The 24980-nt window shown below is 39.1% G+C and overlaps 1 protein-coding gene across 1 annotated transcript in view; it reads right to left on the minus strand.

Moving 5' to 3' along the window:
- Positions 1–24980, minus strand: part of rasa2 (RAS p21 protein activator 2) — a 28516-nt gene that overhangs the window by 2307 nt on the left and 1229 nt on the right. Inside the window, exons 2-22 of the mRNA XM_085370077.1 lie at positions 23154–23277; positions 15773–15876; positions 15577–15671; positions 13650–13726; positions 11759–11842; positions 10080–10152; positions 9910–9980; positions 9221–9322; positions 5259–5412; positions 4991–5139; positions 4573–4687; positions 3896–3970; positions 3607–3730; positions 3052–3158; positions 2862–2945; positions 2645–2722; positions 2487–2560; positions 2125–2231; positions 1351–1433; positions 860–1068; positions 107–210 (exon numbers count right to left, since the gene is read on the minus strand). Of these exons, the coding sequence (XP_085226203.1) occupies positions 107–210; positions 860–1068; positions 1351–1433; positions 2125–2231; positions 2487–2560; positions 2645–2722; positions 2862–2945; positions 3052–3158; positions 3607–3730; positions 3896–3970; positions 4573–4687; positions 4991–5139; positions 5259–5412; positions 9221–9322; positions 9910–9980; positions 10080–10152; positions 11759–11842; positions 13650–13726; positions 15577–15671; positions 15773–15876; positions 23154–23277 (2193 nt within the window). The remainder of the gene's footprint in view (positions 1–106; positions 211–859; positions 1069–1350; positions 1434–2124; positions 2232–2486; positions 2561–2644; positions 2723–2861; positions 2946–3051; positions 3159–3606; positions 3731–3895; positions 3971–4572; positions 4688–4990; positions 5140–5258; positions 5413–9220; positions 9323–9909; positions 9981–10079; positions 10153–11758; positions 11843–13649; positions 13727–15576; positions 15672–15772; positions 15877–23153; positions 23278–24980) is intronic.

Here is a 24980-nt window from a genome sequence, read left to right on the forward strand (position 1 = left end):
ATTAAATACCCTAAACTGAACGTCATATCATGAGTCAGCTGCATTTATATGAACCATACCCTGCTCTCTCTAATGAAGCATTTCTGAAAACGATGCTGATACTGACCCTCCATGCTCTGAAGCTTTGTGTCGTTTGCTGAGAGGAGTGAGAAAATTCTCTCTGCTTCTCGGTCACAGTCTATATCCAGCTGCAGGTTGGCCAGCATGGTGCTGAAACAGGAGAGAACACAAGTGTAGAGAAATCTTTGCAGGAAAAAGCAGCAAAAAAAGGAAACTCACAAACTAAGAAAAACAACGTAAATACATGCATCTCTCCACACTCGCACACATCACTTACACTACAGACGTTAGCATGAAAGTGCACCATCTGACTCATCTTTGTAAACTTGCTAAACATCTACAGAGGCGGTGAAGAAGATCGACAACATCAGAGCAGCTAAATGACAGTCCTCAAAGTCAGTAGCTGATAAATGAAATCAAACACTTCTCAATTAAAGCTCAGTTTAGTCCCTACAAAGCCTCTTCCTTATTGAAAACTTCAAACTTAACCTGCTTTGATGCCACGCTGAAAAGACTTTTCTTTTTTAACATCATATAAAAATCAGCACACCTGAAAAATCCTGCTTTAGAAGTTTTCTATTTTCCATTTGAAATGTCCTCATAACAAGAGATAATGATTAAAAGGTTAAGGTTTGCTCGTGAGCACCTACACAGTCAGTCAAACTTAAGACCAGCAGGCAGTTTTATTAAGCGTTTATTGTGATCTGCAACACACGCCCCACGTATGGCAGCGAGGGTACTGAACCATTCCCCCCCGCCCCGCCCCTCGCGGTGGTGTTGATGTGGAGGAAAAACTCACGTTGTGCAGGGCTTGCAGCCTGGAGCGTTGCTACTCAGGCTTTGGCAGCACTGCCAGGCCCCGCTGGTGTAGTTTGACGGGTGGAAAGTGGCCAGGCGTCCCTCGTTGCAACGACTGACCTGGCTCAGGACCTCCAGCCACTCGCTGGCTTCCACACAGTTTCCAGCCTGGACGTAAAGAGGCTTCTCAGAGTGGACCACCTGAAACATCTGACGCAAGAGAAACAAAGTAGTTAAACTATGATGTGACCGTTTCGTTCCCATAAAGGTCATTCTGAGCGCAAGAAACAAAGCGCCCCTCTACACCAGCAACAACAACATTGTCATTTCTGTACTTCATTTGAAAGTGAACGTGCCCATGAGACCAACAATGCGCCGTTTTCACTGTTAATAACAACAGGAGGAAGTGACACTGGCACTGACGTTTCCATTTTAAACGGGTAATACATGAGAAGTGATGACGGGGCCATGTGAGAGGGGGAACTGGCTTACATTTTTGCGGTTAAAGGCACTTTCATCCACTTTCTCCACCGCCCGGATATTTTTGACATTAATGGTGCGGTCGGCATCTTTCCCTGGGGAGAACAAGTCATTCTGTTAGGTTTACGCACAAACAGCCTCCAGTCTCAACAACATTACCGTTTAGCTTAAATAATGAGCAGAAGAAAATAAAACATTTTAACTTCTCCTATGAAAGTAAAAGCTGCAGTTTTTGAACAGATTTTTTGGGAAATTCCTTGAAGACTTGAAGTTTTATATTCCTATCAACTGGCTCCAATGATTGATGATCAATCTTGTTTATTATCACACCCTCTCTCTCTGACAATTTACTGAGCACTCGAAACTTTCCTTAAGTATCACAGAAAGGCAGTATTTACTCTGCAAAGCCCTCAAAACATGCATTTCATTAATCAGCTGATGCAAAGTCAACACGCAAGTAATCAACACAGGAAACTACAAAAACAAATCAGGTCATTGTATATGCTTATTGTCCAGTACTTTAAAAGGCATAAACAGAAAAAAAGTGCTTGTATGAATGGGTGAATGAGGCAAGTATAAAGTGCTTTGAATACTCAGTAGAAATGCACTATATAAAAGAACCAGTCCATTTAATCTCTTAATTTTATAAGTAATATACAAGTAATTACTTTAGCTCCATCTAGTGCTAGTATCGGGAACTTAGCATTGCGTGTAACCCGTGCATACGTGTTTGTCTCATTAGTTTTCATCACATTCGAGTATGAGATTACAGTAAACTGGTCTCACCTTTATGTTTGTGGTAGGAGAGCTCCCTGTTGGTCAGTCTGAGCCACCTCTTCTTAAACGTTTTCATTCCAGGGGGTTTTCTCCCCTGAGCACGTTTCTGTACTTCCCTATAAAAGGACAGGCTAAGGGTTCAAATCTGAGCTGATTTACTTAAGGCAAAAAAAACACAAGTACAATTTATTACTTCAGAGTAATCTTTATGCTCAAATGATGTAATTAGAGTCTTCTAACAGGACATAGTGAACGCCCTCAAACGGTTATCGTGTCATAAAATTCACTTGTTGTTTTATGCCTACTCTCAAGGCTTCTTTATTACCAAGTGAGAGTTCTCAGTTCTGCCCAGACTTGAACTGAACACTCACCCCTCCTTGAGAACGACAGCGTCTTCCAGCCCACTGGACTCCTTACTGACGTTGGAGGAGATTTCATCCAGAAACTGGAAACAAAATGATAACAGCCATTAGAAATGATGAATCCTTTTATAGACCTTTATGTGAGTATGTGAGGGGGAAAAAAATACCTTTTTAACTTTTTCGATACACTTCTCTTCCTGGAATGATTTGAAGAAGTCATACATATAGGTTTCTTTAAAACTGGACTAGAAAGAGAAAAAACAAAGTGGGTTTAATTAGCATAACAGGAAAGAAAAATGCATTTGGAAAGTGCCTCTGTTTGTCAATTACTATAAAGTGGACAACACGTAGTTCACACTAGAATTTCAGCAATATAAATCTTACCAGCTTTTTTGACAAGCTACCCCAGCTGCCGAGAGTCTGAATGGTTTTTGAGATGAGTGTGAGCGTCCGGGAAATCTCGGGATCCTGCAGTTACAGAAAATGTACAACGGCACCGAGGTTAACCGACTGAGAACGTAAACTGCAAACGCTCACTGGTCATTAGCGCTGAGAGTGGGTGACGTGTACTTACAGGATGATGGGAACGCAGTTGAAAGGAGTGAGGAGAGAGAACAGCGACAGCAAAAAAGCGCAGAAACACAAAGCTGCTGACGGCTGAGTACTGAACATGTGGGTCGCCTGTGGAGAGGAGAAAGAAACACCTGAGAAACCAGCAAATTCAATTCAATCGGCAAAAAAAAAAAAGGCGTATAAAATAGAGATATTTTATACGAGAAAAGCTCAAAACTGTCAAAATAGACCAAAACCTCAGGAATGTATCGAGCACCTTGCTGAATCTATGCCATGAAGAATTAAGTTAGCTCATAAGGCAAAGCAAAGGTCCAACCCAGTAAAATCAAGGTGTATGCAAAGAAAAGACTGGTGAGTGTATATATAAATATACCAAATATCATTTGGTTTAATATACTGCTGTGGACTACTAAGGCATTTAGCCAGCAGCAACATCGCAATCTGCTAAAAGCCCGGCATAATGACATTTACGTCACAATTTACACACCTGCTGTGGGTGTGCATATAACCTTTTGTCACAGCAGTTTTTCTTTTTAACACTGGCTCTACGTTTTACCTGGAAAGCGTTTGCAGGCCAAATGCCTCAGAGACCTGAAGACGTCACACATTAGTGGTGGGCAGTTAGAACTTGACTGGGTGATGGAGGAGAAGACTTTCTGGACGTAACCCTGCAGGTTTTCCTGCACAGGTAAAGTAAAAAACGCACAACAACTTAGCATCACTTTAAAATGTTTTAAACAGAAGCTAAAAAGTGGATAAACACTTTTTTCGCAGTTTTACGACAAGCAAAGCTTCAATTAATCCTGTTACAAGACTGATAAATCTAGTGAGATGGGTGCACTTACCTTGTTGACCTCTACATTGTCACCTTCCTTTAGTTTAATAGGGTCTATCTCACAGGTTTTGTTGGATTCACAAATCTGTTAAAGATACGAGGGGGAAAAAAAAAAAAAAAAAAAATCAAGCAAGCAAACAAAGAACAATTAGTACAAACCAAATCTTTAAATTTCAAGTGAACAAGAACTGAGATTTGCTGCTGTGTGGAGCTGCACGTTTATTCAGATTTTCTTGAAATTGGAGGGACACCAGCTGGACACGGTGAGTGAGAGGAGGGACTGAAGGCATTTTCAACACCAGCTGTGTCTTTTTGCTTTATGTCGAAGAACTCAAATTAACTAGCAATTGTAAGTCACAGATAAAAGAAAAGACCAAATACACAATAATGCACACTCTGTAGATACAGTTGCAAGAAACTGTGGTAATTACAGTGGCCTTCAACCTGTACATCTAGACCAGTGTCAACAAGCCAGACAGGATTAAAAAAAAATTACAGTTTTAAAACCGTTTAAAGGAAAATACCCTGCGCCTATCCAAACCCTCCAATTACATCTGCACATCTGCAGACTGAGGCTGAAGGGCAGATGTTTAAGTGGATTTTTCCATTCTAACCCCAGTGATTCATGACTATTCTGGCATCGACACAGGATGTGTGTGTGTGTGTGTGTCTCCTTTTTACTCATACCTCATCTATTACAGGCTTCAAGGTGACAGATAGGTAATTCTTTCCCACAATCTTCATCATGTCATCGATGCAGCGCGTTGCCAGCGAGTTGCCACGGAATATAGTGTTAGCCTCCCTGTATGGACACAGATATTCCACAGACACCAATTAGACTTTATTTTGTGACTAGAATTTTTATGAAGTTTCAGAATCAGACCGTCTGAGTCAAGACGAGTAATTAAAACCACATTCACTCTTGAAGCTCTATTGTATTTTAGAGCTGCTTCCTGTTTTATTGCATTAGTCATAGCCAGAAAGTTGAACTGTTTGTTAGGGAAAACACAGCGTGACTGCAGTGCAGTAACATCTGTTTGCATGTTTCTATCCGGTGTATCTACTTGGCTTGGTGTAAAAAGGTATGTGCCAGAGGAGTACTCACTGAGTGTTGTCCAGCTCCAGTGCTGCCACAGCAGAGACAAAAGGCACGAAGCGATTGTTGTGGAGCAGCAGTCGGACCATCGGCAGAACGACCTCGTATCGCTCTCTGCAAATGTCCCCCAGGATGTGTGCTGCTGATGCTGAGATGGGCTGAAGAAGGGTGAGAAAAAAAAAGTGAAAAGAGAAAAGACAACAATATCGATCTCTGCATCGTCTCAGTGTGGAATTTTCTCATCAGGATTTGCTTCGACTTAAAGCGTCTGTCTCACCTTCACATCTGGGGATTTGAGCAGCAGGGTGCAGAGTGGCGTGTAGCAGGCAGATGGCAGCACTGTGTCTTCTATGTAGGTCAGCTTCAAACGCAAGGATCCTAAATCATCAGACTTGGATTTGTTGCCGTTCCCTTTTGGCTGAAGGAGATACCTTATGGGTGACAATAAGAGAAACAACACATTACTGTGCTGTGACTAATGAGTCATCCTCTGAACACATGGAACCTGCGACTTATCACATAACCAAGACAGAAACCAGATAACTGAGAACATGTGTGTCAGTCACAGACAGCCTGGACACTTTCATAAAGTATTAACTCTACAACACAACCCACCTAAGATTACACATAATTTAAAAAAAAAATTTAAAAAAAGCTGATCCTGCTTGTTTGATACCAACTGTTTAACACATCACAGACCAACTGTACCAGAAAAAAGCAGCAAAACGAACACTGAAGCTTCCAAAAACACTTTGCAGGACAGAAGAAAGCATCTTCATTTGTCAAAATGTGCTTTTATCCAATGTCTTACCTAAATATATGATGAGTTGTGCACATATACTCATGCAGAATACAGTTGTCTGAGTCAAACACAGAGTTTAAACCTGCAATATTTTTTTTCACCCCTCCACAGCCAATTGAGGAAAGTGGAAACAAATTTTGAACAAAACAGCTGACATGTTATTATCTTCGATGCAGATAAAGATCGAGAGCTGCTTATTTGAGCACGCAGCGGTTTACATCTGGTGTGCATCCATCCAGTTAACTTAAGACTTCTTAGCTCTTTGTTTTAATGCACAAACTTCTAGTAGAGATGCCAGATTGTTGTACATGTACTACAAAATTGTGGGAGCGCCACACCATCTGAGCATGGTATGAAAACATAACTAGCAGGACAGCAGGAATAAATAACAGACATGAGGAGTATATACACAAAACAGGAGGAAGGGGCACAATACAAAGTCACACATTAGAGGACAGGGTTGAGAAAGTGACGAGGGTTACATAGGCCATGACTGATATTGGTGGGTGTGTGGGTGGCAGGGATAGGGTGCGGTGTGGTGGAGGTGGGAGTGCTTGTTTATAGTGGGGGTGGTCCAGGCAAAGAAGCAGCTTATGACCACTAATAATTAATAATTAACAACTAACACACTCTCCCATTTTCATAAATCAGTAACAGCCAGTTGAAACAGCAGATGAAGTAACAACAGAGATGCATGAGATCCTCAAAGTGGGAAAATATTAAAAAGACAAACAAAAAAAACGCAACATTGAATCAACCAGGAACTGCAATCAGCCGATTCCCAGTGTACTCAGCTCGCACCAGTGACCCTCTGACAGCCTCACGTCTGATTACAAGACACTATATCTCATAAATACATAACATGTGCACAGTGGTATATTCACAGCCACAAGCTTACACGGTGTTAGCACAGATGGTCTCAGCTCTGAGTTCGGCGACAAAGTTCTCCAAAGTAAACTGCGGGGGGACCACCACGAAAACGATCCTAACAACAAACCTAACCAGACACTTAAATCGACCTAACTTAAGTGAACAAGGACAAGTTTAAGAAGGTAACAAAAGAAAAGTGGTTGAACCTATCCAGAGGTCAGAGCCAGCCAAGAGTCGGCAGCTTCGGTATGAGCAGAACGATTAAAGCAGTTAGGAGAAAAATTATGGAGACGGGAGAAAAAGAGACGAGAGTTGATCTCCGGTTATCTAGTGAAGTTATAAATATATTGGAAAATTATGGAAGTACCTGACATTTATTTTGTTCTATAAATCTACTAGACCCTGCTTTTGTCTAGAAAGATTATACATGTCAGGTACAGAAACTTATTTTCACCTCTTTGCAGTAGCAGAAAACTTTATACTCAGTTGTTTCAGCAAAAGAAGATCCTGTAACTTACTGCAGAAACTGTAAAGGTTTTATAGTTTCTTTTACTATTTAAGAAAAAAACAAATCAGTGAATAAAAGCTGATTAGCTTGTATGTGCTGGTTTTAGAAAGAATATCGAAAGTGGAAAATGCTGGTATCGGAAAAAGGGAAATTTGAAATAAGCCAAAAAAGTTCAATGGATGCATCTTTAGAAAATATGTATACTATAAACATGAAATAGAGTAAGTATCAGGAATAGTGCAGTAAATATGCAGCATCACAAAGGATTTAAGTCCACTTTACAAAGGTTTTAAGTAATGAGCATAAAATCTTGAAAATCATAAAACCATGATAAATAGATTGCAAAGCAAGACGATAAACTAGAGGATATTTTACAGCAACAACTGAGAAAAACCAAAAAAAGGTTTCTAAATGCTGCTCAGTACAGATATACCCACCTGTTTATCACAGTATATCAACTAAACAGCAGTCTTTGCTACGCTGCCAATTCTTTCCTGCTGCTCTAACAGCTTTCACTTAAAATAAGAGGAATTCAATCATTAGGCTTGTTTAACAGCATATAGGGGTGTAAACCAAAGCACACAAATATTTCAGCTTTATCTCGACATAGGCATTTAAAATGTTCAGAAAATGCTTCTGTCTTTATTACAGGTATATGCCTAAACGAGGGATGATTTAACTTTGAACCCCTTTTTCAAAACAAGGGGAAAGAAAATCTAAATTTGTGAGGCTGTTCAACCGCTAATCGGCGTTTTTTTGACATTTAAATTAAGAAAGAAAAGATCAAAATGACCAAAAATCTGGACATGGGAGGAAAAGTCTTTTTATAATATCCATTTAGACGAGGGGTGGGGGAACTCCAGGCCTCAAAGGCTGGTGTCCTGCAGGTTTCAGAGGAGTCCTTGATCCAAAACAGGTTTTAAATTACTTCCTCAACATGTCTTGAAGGTCTCCAGAGGCCTGGTAATGAACTAATTCAGGTTCATTCATTTGATTCAGGTGTGTTGACCCAGGGCGAGATCTAAAACCTGCAGGACACGGCCCTTAAGGCTTGGAGTTCCCCCACCCTTGATTCAGAACATATTAGTCAGCCTAGTGATCAATAAATCTTCCTCCCATAGTGCCTGCACATCTCTCCATAAGCCAACAGGTGGGGTAAAACAACATTATACATGTCGAGTTGGCCTGCAGTCACTGCAGGTTTGCCCGTAATCCCCTTGATCTGTAATCACTGCACACAGACAGAGACACTTTAACAGATCACCTGTACCCAACACTTTTTATGAATGCAACATGGACGACTTCCAGCATAAACACAGGACATGAGGTACTGCCACCATGCATAAGCCACCCACGCACTCGACTCAAAGCCCTCATCTACTAACAAACTGCTATCTGGCGTAATCCCACATCTCCTACTCTGACGCAAAGCAAGGAAAACACCCACACAGTGGAAAAACTGCTGAACTCTGAGAAATATAGGAAGAGTTTTAAGATCACCTTGTAAAAGCAAGAAAATGCAACAGTGCAAACAGACATGCAAGACTGGGTTCCTGAACAGTGAAATACCAAAGGCAGCGGCTCCACCTTCCAGTGTTTAAATAAAAAAATAAAAAATAAAAAAAAACCCTGTTTGGTAAAGAGGAAGGTAATCAGGCCATGACAGATTAATGATCATGTTTTTTGTTTTTTTCCCCCCCGTAGTAAATTTTTAAAGGCACAGACGCATCAGACTGTGCTGGATTTAGTCGAGCACATATAGGTAAAACTGACCCTTCTGAATCTATTTTGGAAAATCTTTTAGGAGTTATGTAAACAGGAGGTAATAGGGGTGTAAACCAAAGCTCATGAACATTTCAGTTTTATCTCAGTATTGCCATTTAAAATGGGAAGAAAATGCTCTGTCTTTATTACAGGCATGTGCCTGAAGGGGGGAGGATTCCACTTTAAACCCATTTTCAAAACAAGGGGACAGAAAATCTAAATTTGTCAGCCTAGTGCTCAATAAGTATGCATAAATACGTTTAAAGATAGCGAGATACTTCCGTCTGCTCCTTACCAGGCTTTGTGAATGTGGTCGCTTTGTAGGATCTTGACAGGAACCCGTGTTTCCCCCAGAAAAACATCCTGAGCCAGATTCTCATTGTTCCACAAATCAACTCTGCAAAAAAGGGGAAAGGATGTGGACTGAAAGAATGTTTTTCATCTGCAAATATACAACTGTTACTACAAACTACATGTACAAGTAGCAAGGCAAAATAAATGTTGCTCTTTCTGTCTGTGTGTTCAGCACAAAACAACCACCCACTTCAAATATGGCAGAAAGGGCTTAAAAGAAAAATCGCTACTAAGCAGTGCTTACCTGCTTGGTGCATAAAAACCAATACAATGTGTGCAATGACACCACCTCAAATCCAAACCTCAACACCATGCACGAGTGTTTACCTTCAGCTCTGACTAGTCTTACCCAGTGAGCTATGAATCCACTGTGATGGAAGCCCCACATATCCTTAACCAGAAATCAAAGGCTCTCCATCAGTAGTCAGAATACACCAAATAAAAAGTTTTTTTGTTTGGGTTTTTTTTTTTTTTTTTTTTTTTTTTTAAACCTGAAGTCGTTAAGAAATTCTTCTTCTTTTGTCAAGACTATAAAGGGGAAGCGTGTACATGTATGTGTGTGGGTCTGTTAGACAGCGAGAGAGAGCGTTAAGCGCACACAAAAGGGGGGAAAAAACCTTCAAAACGCACTTGATCTCAAGTTTTTCGATGTCCTCCTCCTCCACGTTGAATTGAGTCCTCCTGGAGTAGGACCGTGTGACCTGCAGATGAACATGTCATGGTTAATATATACAATTATCTGCTGTAACCAACAGACCATTTGAAACCTATGATGTGGTAACATGTGTTACAAGATTTACCTCAAAGAAGAAGGTCTCTTCAAAATGAGGGTTGCTGGTTTTCTTCTTTACCTTTGTTTTCTTCTGATCAGACCTTAGGGGAGACATTACAGAAACTGAATGCCATTTTCTCTGATAATTTAAGGATTCAGCTATGGATACGTTGAGAAGAAAAGGGGAAGAGAAGCATGTGACTCCTATCGCACTGTCAGGGAGTGACTTAAGATGACTAAAATGTAATCTTGCCATCTGTAACAAGGTTCACGATGGTGGCAAGCTGTAAGTGGATGCTCATAGTTGAGCTCATAGTCTTTGTATTCTTGGAAAGTTTAGTCAGCTCACTCATGACATTCATTAAAAAAAATAAAATAAAAATTTGTTTAAACCAGAGGCTAGTTCTGAGTCTTTGATTTTGATATTGTATTTGTTTCAAGAGGTGTGGTTTGTTTCAGATAGTTTTAATTAGTTTCAGTCTTTCTAATCTTACAATAGCACAAAATCTCTGTCTGCGTGTTTGCTCTTTGTCTGCGAGCTCCTCCTGCACGATCAGGTGTTGAGCAACTAAACCTGGCACGCAGGTACAGCTCACGCTGCTCGAGGTTCCCAACTATATCAGAAATCCTGTCATCATGCCTAGCAACTAAAAAGACCTGCTTTTAGCATCTATAACATGCACCCTGTTACTTTAATTCATGACAAAAACAACTCAATAAAACAACTTTATATTCACAAAAGTCGAATTATAGATGCCTAATAACAGCCTTGAAAGCATCTAGCTAAAAACGCCTCCAAAAATAATATGGAGGGTACTTGCTGGGAGCAAGATTTAAGAAAGTCCAAACAGATATTACAATGCAAGCACAACAACTTGTAAAAGCTGAAAATGCCCCACAGAAGGTTGTTAGAATTACCTAAAATTAAATGAAACAATTTTGTAAACTTTCAATAACAAAATATTTAGAGGAAAGATCCTTAGTCTTAGTATTTTTTTAGTTTGGCTCAAAAAAATAAATTAAAAAAATTACAATTTCTCAAGGAGGCTTTGATGGATTTTTTTTTGTTCTAATACCTGCACCGATTTTCCTAAATCTTCCTACATATTTCCTCCATACAATGATAGTTTAAAAACAAACAAAAAACTGACTAATACAGTGAAACCAATAAAAACTTTCAAACAATAAAAACTAAACTGAAAAGAAATCCACTCTGGAAATGAACTGAAACTAAAAAAACCAAACAAACCCATAATAACTCCCACATCTCAAATATGTGTGACAAAGCCTCTTCAGGCAGGCTGAGAAAGACTAAAACTAACGACATTTGTTGTCTGTTTGTACTTTATTTTAAGTCAGCTGTGCAAGTTCACGATGTTCTTACAGTTAGTTAAAAAAAGAAAACTACTTCAAACTTTTTCCACAATTAGCTTTAACCATAACAACCTTGGTTTAGACCGGGCGTGCTCCTAAAGATGAGAATATATGTAGGGACCTTACGCTTCAAGTCACACTGCACAATATTTCTGCACATATTCCTCAGTAGTTTTAAAGGCAGTGTGGAAAACCTGTGCACTGTTTATTTCAGGAAATTGGTCATTACTTATGTGATTACACAAAGCTAAAAAAAAGGAACAAACAAGCTACTTCTATATTCTGTAACACACTAAGAACTTATTTTGTTATCTGCGCGAAATTCAGAGTTACCTGGCAGGTCCGACAAGTGACACGGTAGCATAGGGGTCACAGTTCTGCCCACTGATCAAAGGCAGTTCCTTGCACTCAATTATCCTGAATAAAAACACAAGAAAAGAGAAAGAACATAAAATAAAGGCAACTATATTACACCGTTATAGCATTCTTGTTACATCTTATGATTCCACCTTTCTAAACACTGAGGAGCTGCTCACCTTGGACCAAAACCGTCAATATTTCACACAGTAACACTTTGACAGGCCCTAAAGTGACCCAGACCTTGGGAGAGATTAGCTTTTAATGCCGTGCCGCGGGTGCGTGAATGGTAAATAATTTCTTGTTGGTTCAACAGACGCCTCAGTGGAAATGCTTTTAGTGTTAAACCTTGTATGGTTTGCACTACCGGAACAATAAGAAAAACACCCCGTCTTCAAAACAGAAACCGTAAATGCTTTTGCACATTAAGCTTAAAGACATAATCATTAAAAATGTCACTGCATCACCCTATTTATTGTTCACAAACCTGCTTAGTTATGTTAGATGTCAATGACTCTGCACCAAAAGAGGAATCAGGCTCAACTGACAAGCATATACTACAAACCAAGTTTATATAGTATTGTATTGGAAAAAACAAAAACAACATGAAGCGTGAACTATATTTAAATGTAGCACTGGATTATTAAACTAGATTACAGTATATCATTAGAAACTCTGACCTCACGTTTGACTGGCGTCACACAAGGATCTTTTTAAAACAAAACAAAACAGGTGTTTCAGGTGACAACAGGCACTGTGAGCAGTCTAAACAGGATGTGGCTGCTAAGCACAAGTCAGCAGAGAATAAGAATGAATTTAGCCTGCTATGCTAAGCGGGGCCGGAGGGAGAAGCCAAGCAGCTGAATGTAAAGATGTTTGGGTATCATCTTCAAGGTTGTCATAACAATATTCCCTAAAGCCTCACTCTTACATCATTTTTAACTCGACGCGATGCAACTTTGCTCCGATTAGCTTCCTGCAACGGGACGATGAGCCTCACGCCCTTCGTGGACTTGTCTGGTCGACCCGATGGAGAAAAACAAGAGCAATTACGCACAGGTGACAGTGAGCAGGCCGACGGTTTAAGCAAACAATCCGATTCAAACACTGAATGACAGCAGCAGAAAACCACAGCGGTTGCAGAGTGAGAAGCGCACGCTTCCTGCTCAGATGCCATCACTTCCTTCTCATTACCCTGCTCTCCAAGCATGAATGGTGGGGGTGCAAAACAACATACGTAAACAGCAAGAGGTCTGACATACACATGCACATACGTGTGTGTAAATTTACATGCTCAGCCTAATCTGTCAATGGGCGCTTTCTTTTCCCCCCCCCCCCTCTCTCTCTCTCTCTCTCTCTCAACATCCTCCCACGTCATTATCTGCCCTTATATCGGTTTGTGCTTGTGAAAACTGTGTGATGTGAAATGTACAGCTCGGAAGTAAAGGTGAATGATAAAGGAATATTGTGACACACTGAAAACCACACAAAAAATAAGCTACCGAGACCCAAGATTAGCAAGCAATACTGAAACTTTTATCAATGATGACTTCTTCTTTTTTTTTTTTCCCCCCTTTTTTAAACAACTTTAAACATATTTCTTTCTCAAACAAGTTGTTGCTCAGAATGAGAAGTGTGGACAGTCAGTTTAGGATTGTATGCTATGCGCTATTACTCAAACTTTTACCTAACACCTTTTATGTTGGAGACTTGTTTTGCTGGGCTTAATGTGAAGGTTTGATCTTTAGCCAGTGAAAATACTCACTTGACTCAAGCTTTGGAGTTCTGTCATGATTTCCCTGCAAAGTTTCAAACTAACTGTACTCACAGCACACTTGACAGGAAACAAGTGACTCGTAGAACTCACCGGACTGATATGTGTTGGCCTGTTGATCCGTTCTCTGTGATCACTTCACTCAATCGCATCTCCAGGTGAACCTTGCCCTGTTGACCATGAGGAGAGGAGACGTTCTAAGAAGTTACACATTACTAAGGCCATGAGTCTACAGTCTTTAGTGAAGGCACAAGTCAAAAGTTATGTAGGCCGTAAACAAGATAAAAATCTGGCTTGCAGTACTGATGATATGCGATACTTTTGCACACCATGTTTATTTGTTACTAAGTTGCACATTTCTCTCGCTGTCATATTTCAAAATGGGTTCTGCTTATTCTCCAAGACCTGCAGTCCTGCTCCACCTCATACTCCATCTTGATTTAGGTTAATGGGAGAACCAGGAGAGTGACAAGAGCCACAACAGCTGTGAATTTTAAAAATGTAAAGGAAAAAAAAATGTTCAAAATCACTCATAAAGATCTTTAGGGGAGTCGGATGTGGTGAAGGCTGCCGGTCTTGCCTTCGGAAGTGTCAGAGAGAACGAGAGAGAGAGATACAGAGTGAGAGAGTGAGCAACAGAGGGTGAGCTAAACAAAACGCCCCCACACTTGCACTCCGTCTCTGCAATTCAGCACTTGGCTGAGATGGCAAGTACTCCTTTCTCATGCAGCACAGGCCTTTAAGCCAATATACGTCCAAATGAACCAGCATCCTCACCAAATTAACGCTCACGTTCCAGCCGTGACCCCTATTAACTGAGCAGGTTACCTAAAATTAATACTGCTCGCAGGGTGTTCACACAGCCCCCCTGTTTGGCTGCAAATCAAACCAGAGAGGTACTGACACAACACCTCCATCGCTCACTGATGTAACTTTGCTGTTGAAAGTGTCTACTTGTGAGTGAATCAGTGTAGCAGCACATACCCAGAATAGTCTTGGCGTGGGCTAATGGCAGCTAGAGTCAACATGTTAGCTGCAGCAGCACAGAAGTGGTAGTGTGCTATAGTTTCACCCAATACAAGCACGCCACAAAAACTATCTGATCAAAGATAGTGATGTACAGTTGAAACAGAGCAGCCCACATATATGCCCTATATGTGACAGAAACTAGAACTGCACTCATGAAAAAAAAAAATGATAAAAATAAAATGCTGGAAAACAAAAAATGTAAGACGATGGACCGAAAACACCTGATAAGTCGATCAAGTATTTTAGCCCAGGATCATTTTTAGCAACAGCTTTCTCCTCGTGTGCATGCATTCTTAATTATACATCATATAAATGTGCAGGAGAAGACTTGAAATTACTCTTTTCAAAGTGTGCTTACATTTCAAATACAAATTTTAAGACTTTTAGTCTAAATCATGAAGATGGCTAGAACAAAACAAGTGGGGGGGAAATAGTATGAGTTATGGAAGCAATTATATTTTTCTGGTGGTGTTGGTTAAAAAGCTTCTTGCTGTCTATTAAACAGGTTAAATGTGCAGTTAGACAAATGTCTTTACTTCTGTGCCACAAACATTGCCTTTTTTCAGCTGCCATCGTGCGATGACATTAAGAGTCTGCCACTAATAAACTGGACACTTGCGTATTGCTTTTCTATTTCCATGCAAAAAGACTCGGACAGTGTGTTCTTTGGATGGTGACAGTCCGGATGTTAGTGAGAAGAGTTGAGTTTGTAAGGTTATTAAGCCTTATTTTGACATGGAAATGATCTTATCTGCATGCAAATTTCTGACTACGTGCGAGCAGATTTCCTGCTCGCTATGTTGGGGTACTGTGAGCTGTAAAAGACTATCATCATTAACTGTGCTGTGCTGATGACCAAGCGAGTGGAACTTTATGCAGTACGAGTAACCTTGCAGTAAAAAAAAAAAAAAAAAAAAAAAAAGGGGCAAGGGTCAAATACAGCAGGGTCAAATTTTTACATTTGTGAGTCATCAGCTTTCCTAGAAATTACCTGGACTTCTGAATTAGGATCTACTGTTTGAAGGCTAAACCAGTTCTCCTTCCCACTGTATTTACATAGGTCATCCTTCCGGATGGACACCTTGCCTAAAAGAGAAAGCAACACAAACCCACACACACACGTTAAAAATCAACACATTCATCGAGATGAGAAAATATACTTGCTTGTCCTCTTAAATGTTACTCACCAACAGGTAGGTCCCTTTGGAAAACACTCTTGGCATAAACATAGAAGGATAAACACTGAAATGGGCGTGGGATCTCAAAGTAGAAGTCCTCTCCGTAGAAAGGGCTGTAAAAGGGAGAGGTCTAAATTAGCTAACAAGGTTATCTCTCTTTTGGTAGAAAAGGGAACAAGCGAGAATGAGTATAGTCAGTGGTCAAAGGTTCTACTGTGAGGTAAACTGACCTGCAATGCACCATTTCAATATTTATTTGACAGGAATTACAAAACGCAGAAGTATTTTGTAACAAATAAATAAAATTAAGTACTGTTTCTATGCAAGTAGCAGCCTGATGATCAGTTAATCAAATGCACTTGATTAAATGATCATCAGCAAGTGTGAGCACCTCTATGTAAGCAGACGTACTTGAACATTCAGGTGTGTGTATACACAATGCCAAGAATGAGAGACATCAGCAACTGTCTCAAAGCAACTGTTACTTCTCTTCCACAATCTGGGAAGGGTTACAAGACCATCATTCTGCCATTTAAAAGATCATTTCTCACTGTGGAAACCATAAAAGGCAGTTGCCAGTCTTCCTAGGAGTGGACATTTGGGCAAATTAACCTTAAGAACAGACTGTGCGATGCTCACAGACTGCAAAAAACCAAAGAGCTACATGTCAGACTCTACAGTTCTTAGGCAACAGGACAAATGCTACAGTTTGTGACAGTACAATTTGGAAAAAGAATGAACAAGTATAGCTTATTTGGAAAGATTTTCATTGGAAAGACGAGAAGATGGTGGCAAGGTTTGCAAAACTACGTTGGCACGCATGGTGAAAACACAGCATATCAGCGTTAACACCTCACAGCAACTGTCAAGCATGGTGGAGGAGGGCTAATGATTGCAGCTTGTTTTACAGCTACAGGTCACTGGGTCAACCATGAACTCCTCTGTATACTAAAGTATTCCAGAGTCAAATGTGAGACCATCAGACAGCGAGAGCTTGGTTGATTCTGATTCAAACTTCTTGATTAATCCCAGATGAAATAATGTCGTGAAACTGGGTTGTGCAACAGGACAATGATCCAAGCACAGCAGCAGATGCGCAGTAGAAATGCTGAAAAAGAAAAGAATCGAGGTGTTGCAATGGCCCAGGCAGAGTCCAGACCTCAACCCGGATGAAACAGAGCTGTGCATAAACGAATGCCCACAAACCTCAATGAACTGAAGCAACAGCGTAAAGAGAGGGTGCAATCGTTTTCTGTAAGACAGATAAAGTCATACAGAAAATGATGACTTCAACGTACTGCTAAAAGTGGTTCTAGAAGCTACTGAATCATAGAGTGTACTTAGTGTTTTTCCCACTCACACCGTTTCTGCATTTTAGCTTAGGTTTTGTTAGGTATCCGTTTGTGTAACAGGTCATGTTTTCTAGTTGACTTTAGGTTGCATTTACCCAATTTGAAGACCTGCCAAGCACCAGATTATTTTTTATTATGCCCTGATATGCAAAATCTAAGAATTTAAAGGGGATGCATTTTCTTTTTTCTATGGCTGAAACTGTTTGTGTTTCACTTTTCAGTCTAAAAATCTCTCACTTATGCAATTCTTGCCATTATGGGTGTCAACTCAAAATAACTAAAGACAACTTTGATATCACTGTGAACGCAGAAATGTTCCACATTAAAACAAGACCAAACATTCAAAACCTGATAGTTGCTATAGGACCAAAGCTGACTTGCACAGCTGCACTGGTAAATGTGACAACAGGCTAATCTATTGACTTCTGGGTATTGTTAATGTTTACTACGTCACACATCAGTGGCAATGCATTAGTAAACCCAGAGGGTATACTTTGATCGACAAAGAGTTAGCGGCATGAATGGACATAAAAATAACGAGTCAGCACTTTGGAACAATTTCAAATCTGCTAACTGCTGTAGTAGCTTATATTTTACTTATGATTTATTGACAAACAGCAGTCAACTACAGTTGACGACTTTCCCTTTCTTCCATTTCCTGTTTGTTAAGTTGGTTTTAAAGCTTTTATTGCACATTATCATTGCATCAGCATCATTTTATATATCGCTCATCTGCTCGGTGGTTGTGGGGAGGGGGACGCTAAAATAGAACAGAGGATGAGATAAAGAAAAAAAATAAATACTGTCACCATGAATGGCAGAAGAAAAAAAAAAAAGCAGTAGAGACTTTTATGCTGAGCTTTTATTAAATGGGCACCAATAGGTTGGTTAATAATGTAAAAAACAGTTTTTACTTGCATCCATTTGTCACGTACAGTCTAAAAATTGCAGCTTTATTGATTTTTATACTGTATTTGATTCATACGTCATACAATCATGGAGTGAAAAATAAAATAAAAACGGCAAATTGGTGCATTCCTAGTTATTAATATTGTATTTTACTCACCAACAATGTAGATGTGGTGATTATTAAGTTTATTCCTCTACAGAATAAATCTCTTTATCTAGCAAGTGTGCATGTGTGTGCCGTGGAAACATGGTTGGGGTTATTTTTCCATGTTAAGTAGTAATTTTAATAATGGGCAATTATTGAGTACATGTAACATTGTAACAGGACATAAGCGTAATAATAATATCACATGACTGTCATAAACACCGCCAGAATTTGTTAAAATACTGGGAAATGAACTGGTTGAGCAGAAGGTGGACGACACAGGGTGCCCTTATGACTCATCGTGACTGAGGGGAATGTTCTTGATATCTTGTAGGTTTAAATCTGTCACTTTTACCAGTTTTCTTCTGATTTCCTGAACATACAGTGTAACTTTATTAAGAAAAATCAAAATCTATGTATTTTTTCCCTCTTGCATTATATTCCTGTGTCTTCCATAAATTACATTTTAAAAATTAAATGCAAAAACTGTGACAAGTAAGCTATAAGAGTAAAATGCAAAGAGCTAAAATGCAAAAATGTGAATAGCTGAGATCACAGAACAATGTGTTACATTGTCATGTTACATTGTTACAATGTTACATTTAGATACAATTCTGCATGTATGCCCAATGCTGCAACCAGAGAAATGCAGTACTGTGCAAAAGTCTTGAGCCAGCCCTCATTTCTTTTAAATTTCTGTTTCCAAGCTGCCAGACTTTCTCAAATATTTTTATTTTTTTTAATGGTCTTGAGAATTAATTTTCCAGGTTCTCTGACGATGTTTCAGAGCTTTTCTTTGGACATTAGCTGCTTTTTCACAAATTTTCAGTCTAGTCCTCCTTCCTGATGACTTTCAGAGGAATGTTTTTATGTTTATAAACCTACTTAACACTGACCTATGAATCATAACCTACTCACGACTTATATAAAAAGGCACCTAACTCAAGGAATGAACCAGTGTTGTGTCTACACATAACAGACAACTTGAACAAACCAGTTTTAAATTGTATCTTTAGGCACTCTGTTACTGGCAGTCCGTTACAAAACAAATAATTTGTTCTCATTTCTTTAGTTGCGTCTACAGAAAAATACCAAAAGACAACACAGTTTAACTTAAAAAGTATTTTTGAATCAAAAAGGTGATTCCCACAGAGCTATTAGCTGAAAATTTAGCACATCTTGTTATGATGTTGAAAAAAATTTGAGGAATCTCAACAAGTGGAAGACAAAAGAAGAAGTGGCACGCCTTAAACAAAACAAAAACAAAAAAACAACATCTAGAACAGACGACCAGCATCTGAAATCCATGTCTTTAAGAATTAGGAAGGGACCATGTCAAAATTGATGGAATTATTAACTTAGAAAAGTTCCATCAAATGTAAACCACCATTCAATATCATATAGAAAGCATCTCATTGGCACCAGTTTTATTTTTCATCGTGACAATGATCCCAAACGCCCTGGCAATGCAGTAATAGCATACCTGGACAGAAAAAACACACAGTGGGACAATATCAGTCATGGATTGTCTCCAAAGAGCAAAGTGGGATCATCTTGACAGAACAGAGCAAGTCAGCCAATATCCAAAGAAGCGCTTTGAATGTCCTTCAGGAAGCCTGGAAAACTATTCCTGAAGACTACTTAAATTATAAGAAAGCTGCCTAAGAGAGTTGAAAAATAAAGGTGGTCATACCAAAGATTGTACAATTCTAACAAGCTTGAAAGTCAAACAATTTTTTTGCCTTATTGTATTTCAATGCATGTTTGCACATTTCAGTAAAACGCTGCACCCATTTCCTATTTTCCTAGCAAAATATAAAGAAATGAAGGGTGGCTCCGGACCTCTGCACAATACTGTGTTCTGCAATAGTCATCCAATTACAAAATGCCAAGTACACCCTGTAGAGCTTTGTAGCACACTGCTGGGATATCACACAGACAACATATTCACTCTTACAGTCAAATGCCTTATTCACCACAGGATTGACTGCCCCTTAGAAACTGGGGGATGGAGAGAAGGTCAGAATATCTCTGCCACTCAGCTGCCTCGTGACCAAGACTTTGAGCCAAACAGCTAGCAGACTGTAGGTTAAACGCTACCTTAATATGTGCTGCCTGCCCACCTGTCCCTAAACAGACTGAACAGTACTTGGCTAGATAAACTGTCCACATGTTCAAGTAAAAAAATGCAGTCCTTCTCTTTTAGATTTACTGAGATTGAAGCCGACAATGCTTGAGAAAAAAAACAAAAAAAAACGTAATAGCGCACTAATTGACAGCCGGCATTTCAGAATCAGAATCAGAATCAGAAAGGGTTTTATTGCCAAATGTTGAGCGGGTTTACAACATTAGGAAATTGCTGCGGTGCTTCAGTGCAAACATACTGTTATAAATACTGTTATAAATTAAGCTTAAATAGACATGAAAATAAAAATGAGAATAAGAATTAAAAGTGCTAAGTAGATAGATATATACATGGGTGCAGGTGGTGATCAGTGCCAAACATGGAATGATGCAGTGAACACAGCGTAGGGTCATGTGTTAGTGGTGGGAACAGTCATACGGTTATTGTTCATGTGTTCAACAGCAGAGGGGAAGAAACTGTTCTTATGGCGAGAGGTTCTGGTGCGAATGGACCGGAGCCTCCTGCCTGAGGGGAGCAGGTCAAAGTGTATTTAGTGTATTCAGTAGATATACACTTGCTTTAGGTATAGATAGGCCAATTATAAACACATTGTAAATAAGTAGCTCTCGAAAGTGTGTGTAGAGCTTGTTGGTGTATTTATGACTTAATAAATTAAATTTACAATGATATTTCCTCATTAAAAAAAGAAACTGAAAATAAGACTTGTAAACAATCACATATGTATCAATATTTATTAATGTGTAGCTCTTTAATCTGTCCGCCTCTATAAAGTAGGAATCTTTTCACCTACCCATACCAGCTGTCATAGGACTTAGACGCAGGATACACAATGGACACGTTGCCAGTCTTTCATAGGGCTAGCATGGGCTTACATTCTCAGTCACTTTAGCCACTTTCAAAATTGGACTGTGGGAGGAAGCCGGAGTACCAAGAAAAGCCAGGCACACACAGGGAGAACATGCAAATGCCACACAGTCCATTAATGCATCTTGAATGATGTAATCTTTCTCAACACTTCCACCTTGGGCTTGGCCAGCCAATCCAATTTACACCCACATATCTTCTTTAACATCAGAGAACTATTTACCGTAACCCACCCATACACCCACTTGTCTCTGCTGTCATCCTAGTTTCCAAGTAAAGTGAGAAAGCCAATTGACCACAAAAGGGAGCAATCATAGTTATTAAAACCCGAAGGCTGGAGCACATACACACCAGGCATGAGTCAAACAGAGCGCATACCCATATAGATTAAGATGCGATAAATAGTGGACTTGTGCAGCTGAGAGTGACAGAGGAAAAAGCCTCTAAAACTGTTGTTGAACTGCACTAAAAAAAACCAGGACAAAGAGGAAAAAAAAAAAAAGAACAGTTATGAAATGCCTAAAGAGGGCAGGACTATGTTTAAAGTTAAATGTGCAGCAATATAGAAAAAAACCCTTAAAGGTTTCATAATATCCACACCTTTCTCTGAACTGGCTGTGAACATGTAACTATGGCATAATGTCTCATTTCACTCAGAATCACACAACATTTCCCAGCTCAAAGGGAACCGAACACACACACACAGCTCTGAGTCATGTTTCAACAGCTTCTAAGTATTCGAAAGACTGCATTTCATCCATGAAAGACAGTATGACTCTGTCCATATAAAATCTGATCAAAAGGAGATTTTTTATTTTATGAAATTATTTTTTAAAACAAACAAAAAAAAGAAAAACTTAAAATATGAAAACACAAGTAACAGCAGCCAAATGTAATGTTCTTAATGACTCTAGACATGCAAAGTAAGCAGTCTAAACTTTTACCCCACAAATAAATGCCTAGTATTTGTACACGTGGCTCTTACTCACCAATAAATTCAAGACAGCATAGCTGAATAATTAAAATTGGCTCCAAAACATAAGTCTAAATATTATCTTAATAATCATTTTAAGGACAAATATCCTGGTGTAAAACACTGACTTAAAACAAAGACATTTACCAGACTGAAAAAGATGAAAAGTCAACCAGGACGTATTCAATATCTAATGATACACAGCAGCTGGAGAAGAGCTTTTTTTATTTGATGGAAAGGAATTTTATACTGCACATAATGAACCAAAGAAAGATTTTTTTTCTACGTTAAAATGTTTACAGTGAGGCGGAAACACCAAAACTAAAATACTAAACCCGAAACAGATAATGTTTGGATTTCTTGAATAGCCAGCATTACTTGTAAAAGAAAGGCATTGTTTTCTCAAGAAAAAGTTGACATTTTGAAGTGTTGCAATGATCAGGAAACATAACTTTCTTTTATAGGTGACAAGTCTATCAATGTGTGTGAGTAAGAATAGATTTTTCACACCTTTCACATCTACCATTTCACATATTTTTATTGGCCTTCCACAAAATCTGTGATGCAGCTACTGTGATCTCTTTCAATTCTACGTTTATATTAATAAAGGTTTAATAAATATCTATAATGATTTAATGACACCGTGGACTAGAAAAAAAAAAAGCTAATCTGTACTCTACATCAGTGCAAAGACAAAAAATCTGCACAGTCTATCAGAAAAAGTCTCCTAAGTTCCTTTAGCTGCATCTAGTCAACTTAATGTTTAGCCGTCTCCCACCTCGGCGTTCACGCAGCCATAATGATTATATAGTTGCATTTAACTGAAGCCTACATGTGTAACTAATATTTATGAAACTAATACAAGTAATGTTTAACCTAATCACAATATGATAGCACAGTAACAGGTGCCAAACTGCAACCCTAACTGAAACAGAGAAGACAAAAAGGCATTGGGATTTGCAGCTGTAATCAGCATATTAGTACAAGATTATCCTGCTTACCAGACGCTCTTGTCAAACACCTTAGTGCGGAACACCTCCTCTTGATCCAGACTTATGGTGCAAAAAGTACAGAGATCCCTTTGTCGATTTGGACCCGAGACAGAACCCAGGTTTTTAGCTTCACCTGCAGCAAACAGAACATCATTAGCATCCTAGCATTATAGCAAAAATATTTAAAAAAAAAAAAAAAAAAATTTTAAAAAAAGCTGTCTTCAACACAAGTAGCAATATCAGTAATATTTCTTCACCTCTGTAGCTCTTTTGGTTTACAATTGTATATCAGAATTTTAGTGATAAGGCCATGTATGTGCTAATATAATTAAGCTTAAGGTTTGGACCTCTAAATAATACATCTTCAGTCTGATAATTAATAATAAGCTTTTAATTTTGCAGCTACTTCTACTAACAAGCAAAAAAATCGTTATGTTTACATTAAAGTGATTTGATTTGCTCGACTTAGCACACAGGAATCCTAAATTAATAGAAGATTTATGATTGCAGTCGTTTTCAGCACACTTTTAAAATTCTGCTTTGATGTTCATCATCCCCTGTTCATTCGGGGGACACAGACTCCTGCCAGTTGCCAGGGTAGGCTGCAGAGCGGATGTAGCTGAAGTAGACTTGATGCTCAAATGTGGTTAAAAACATGAAACATCGACTTCCTCAGCAGAACCAATGGTGACAGCACAGCGCTGATTCACAAATGACAAACACCTTTGTAACACACTACTTCCATATCATTGCAGGCAGGCTCAGATTACATATCATGGAGTTTTAGTACAACATATCTAAACAATTCACAAAAGCTGCGCCACATAGGGTAAAGCTGATTTCCAGTACAGCTAATTGTTACCAAAAATACAGCACTATAAATAACTTCACAATGTAACATATTTAGGCCATTTACTGGATTAGAGGGGTCATGATGGTCTAAATTAGCCCTCTAGCTGCTGACCGGTACCCTAAGCCCAGGTAGGGACCTAATTAAGAAAAGCTGCCAGTGAGATCAGCTTTTTAACAAGTTATTAATAGCGGTTTGTGTCTAATCTTAGGAATGGCCAGTGAAAAGGGTCAAGCTGTCACTAAACTTGGACCAGGATGTCGTGGTGGGAGTAGGGCACAGAAGCACATATGCAAAAGAAGAAAAAAAAAGACAAACACATAAGGCATCACTTGATCCATCTTTGCCCTTTCATAGCATTTTCACTACAACAGAAGTGCGTCTCCCTGTGGAAAGAAACCACGACCTAAAGGGTGCGTAAGCCCTAGGACCTTTAATATGAGAATCAAACAAGGACACAGATGAAAGTACACTGGAAATTTTTTTGTCACAATAAACATCTTCACACAATGCCACCTCCACTGAAGTAGGCTAAAGGAAAAAGGACAAAGTGTGAACGAGGAAGAATGGAGTTTCGCAAGACTGCAAAGTGAGTTACATGCCATGATAGTTCCTCTATTTTGTTCTGCTTACTGTTTTTTCATTAATTCATAGTAGTGAAACTGACATTTGTCTTCCTATTGTGTTCCTAGCAATACAAGCATTACATGGTAGCTGGCCTATACTCGTCTTACAGTAAATACACACCATTTCACCCATTACTCATGAGTGCCTACTATCAATTTGGAAACTGAAAACGTATCACGAGTGGCTATTAAAAAGAATGAACACACGATATAATTTCAGTAATACAGCAGTAATAAATATTGCTCTCATTAAATACAAATGCATTCATTTAACCAGTCGGTTAAATTTCATGTGATTAATAGAAGCAGTGCCACACACAAACCGAAACCTGAAGACGGAGACAGGGTGGTGGGGAAGCG

The sequence above is a fragment of the Diplotaxodon limnothrissa genome, linkage group LG14 (genome assembly GCF_057381915.1).
Source record: "Diplotaxodon limnothrissa isolate DT_005_m linkage group LG14, D_limnothrissa_male_GT1.1, whole genome shotgun sequence".
NCBI classification, from domain to species: Eukaryota; Metazoa; Chordata; class Actinopteri; order Cichliformes; family Cichlidae; genus Diplotaxodon; species Diplotaxodon limnothrissa.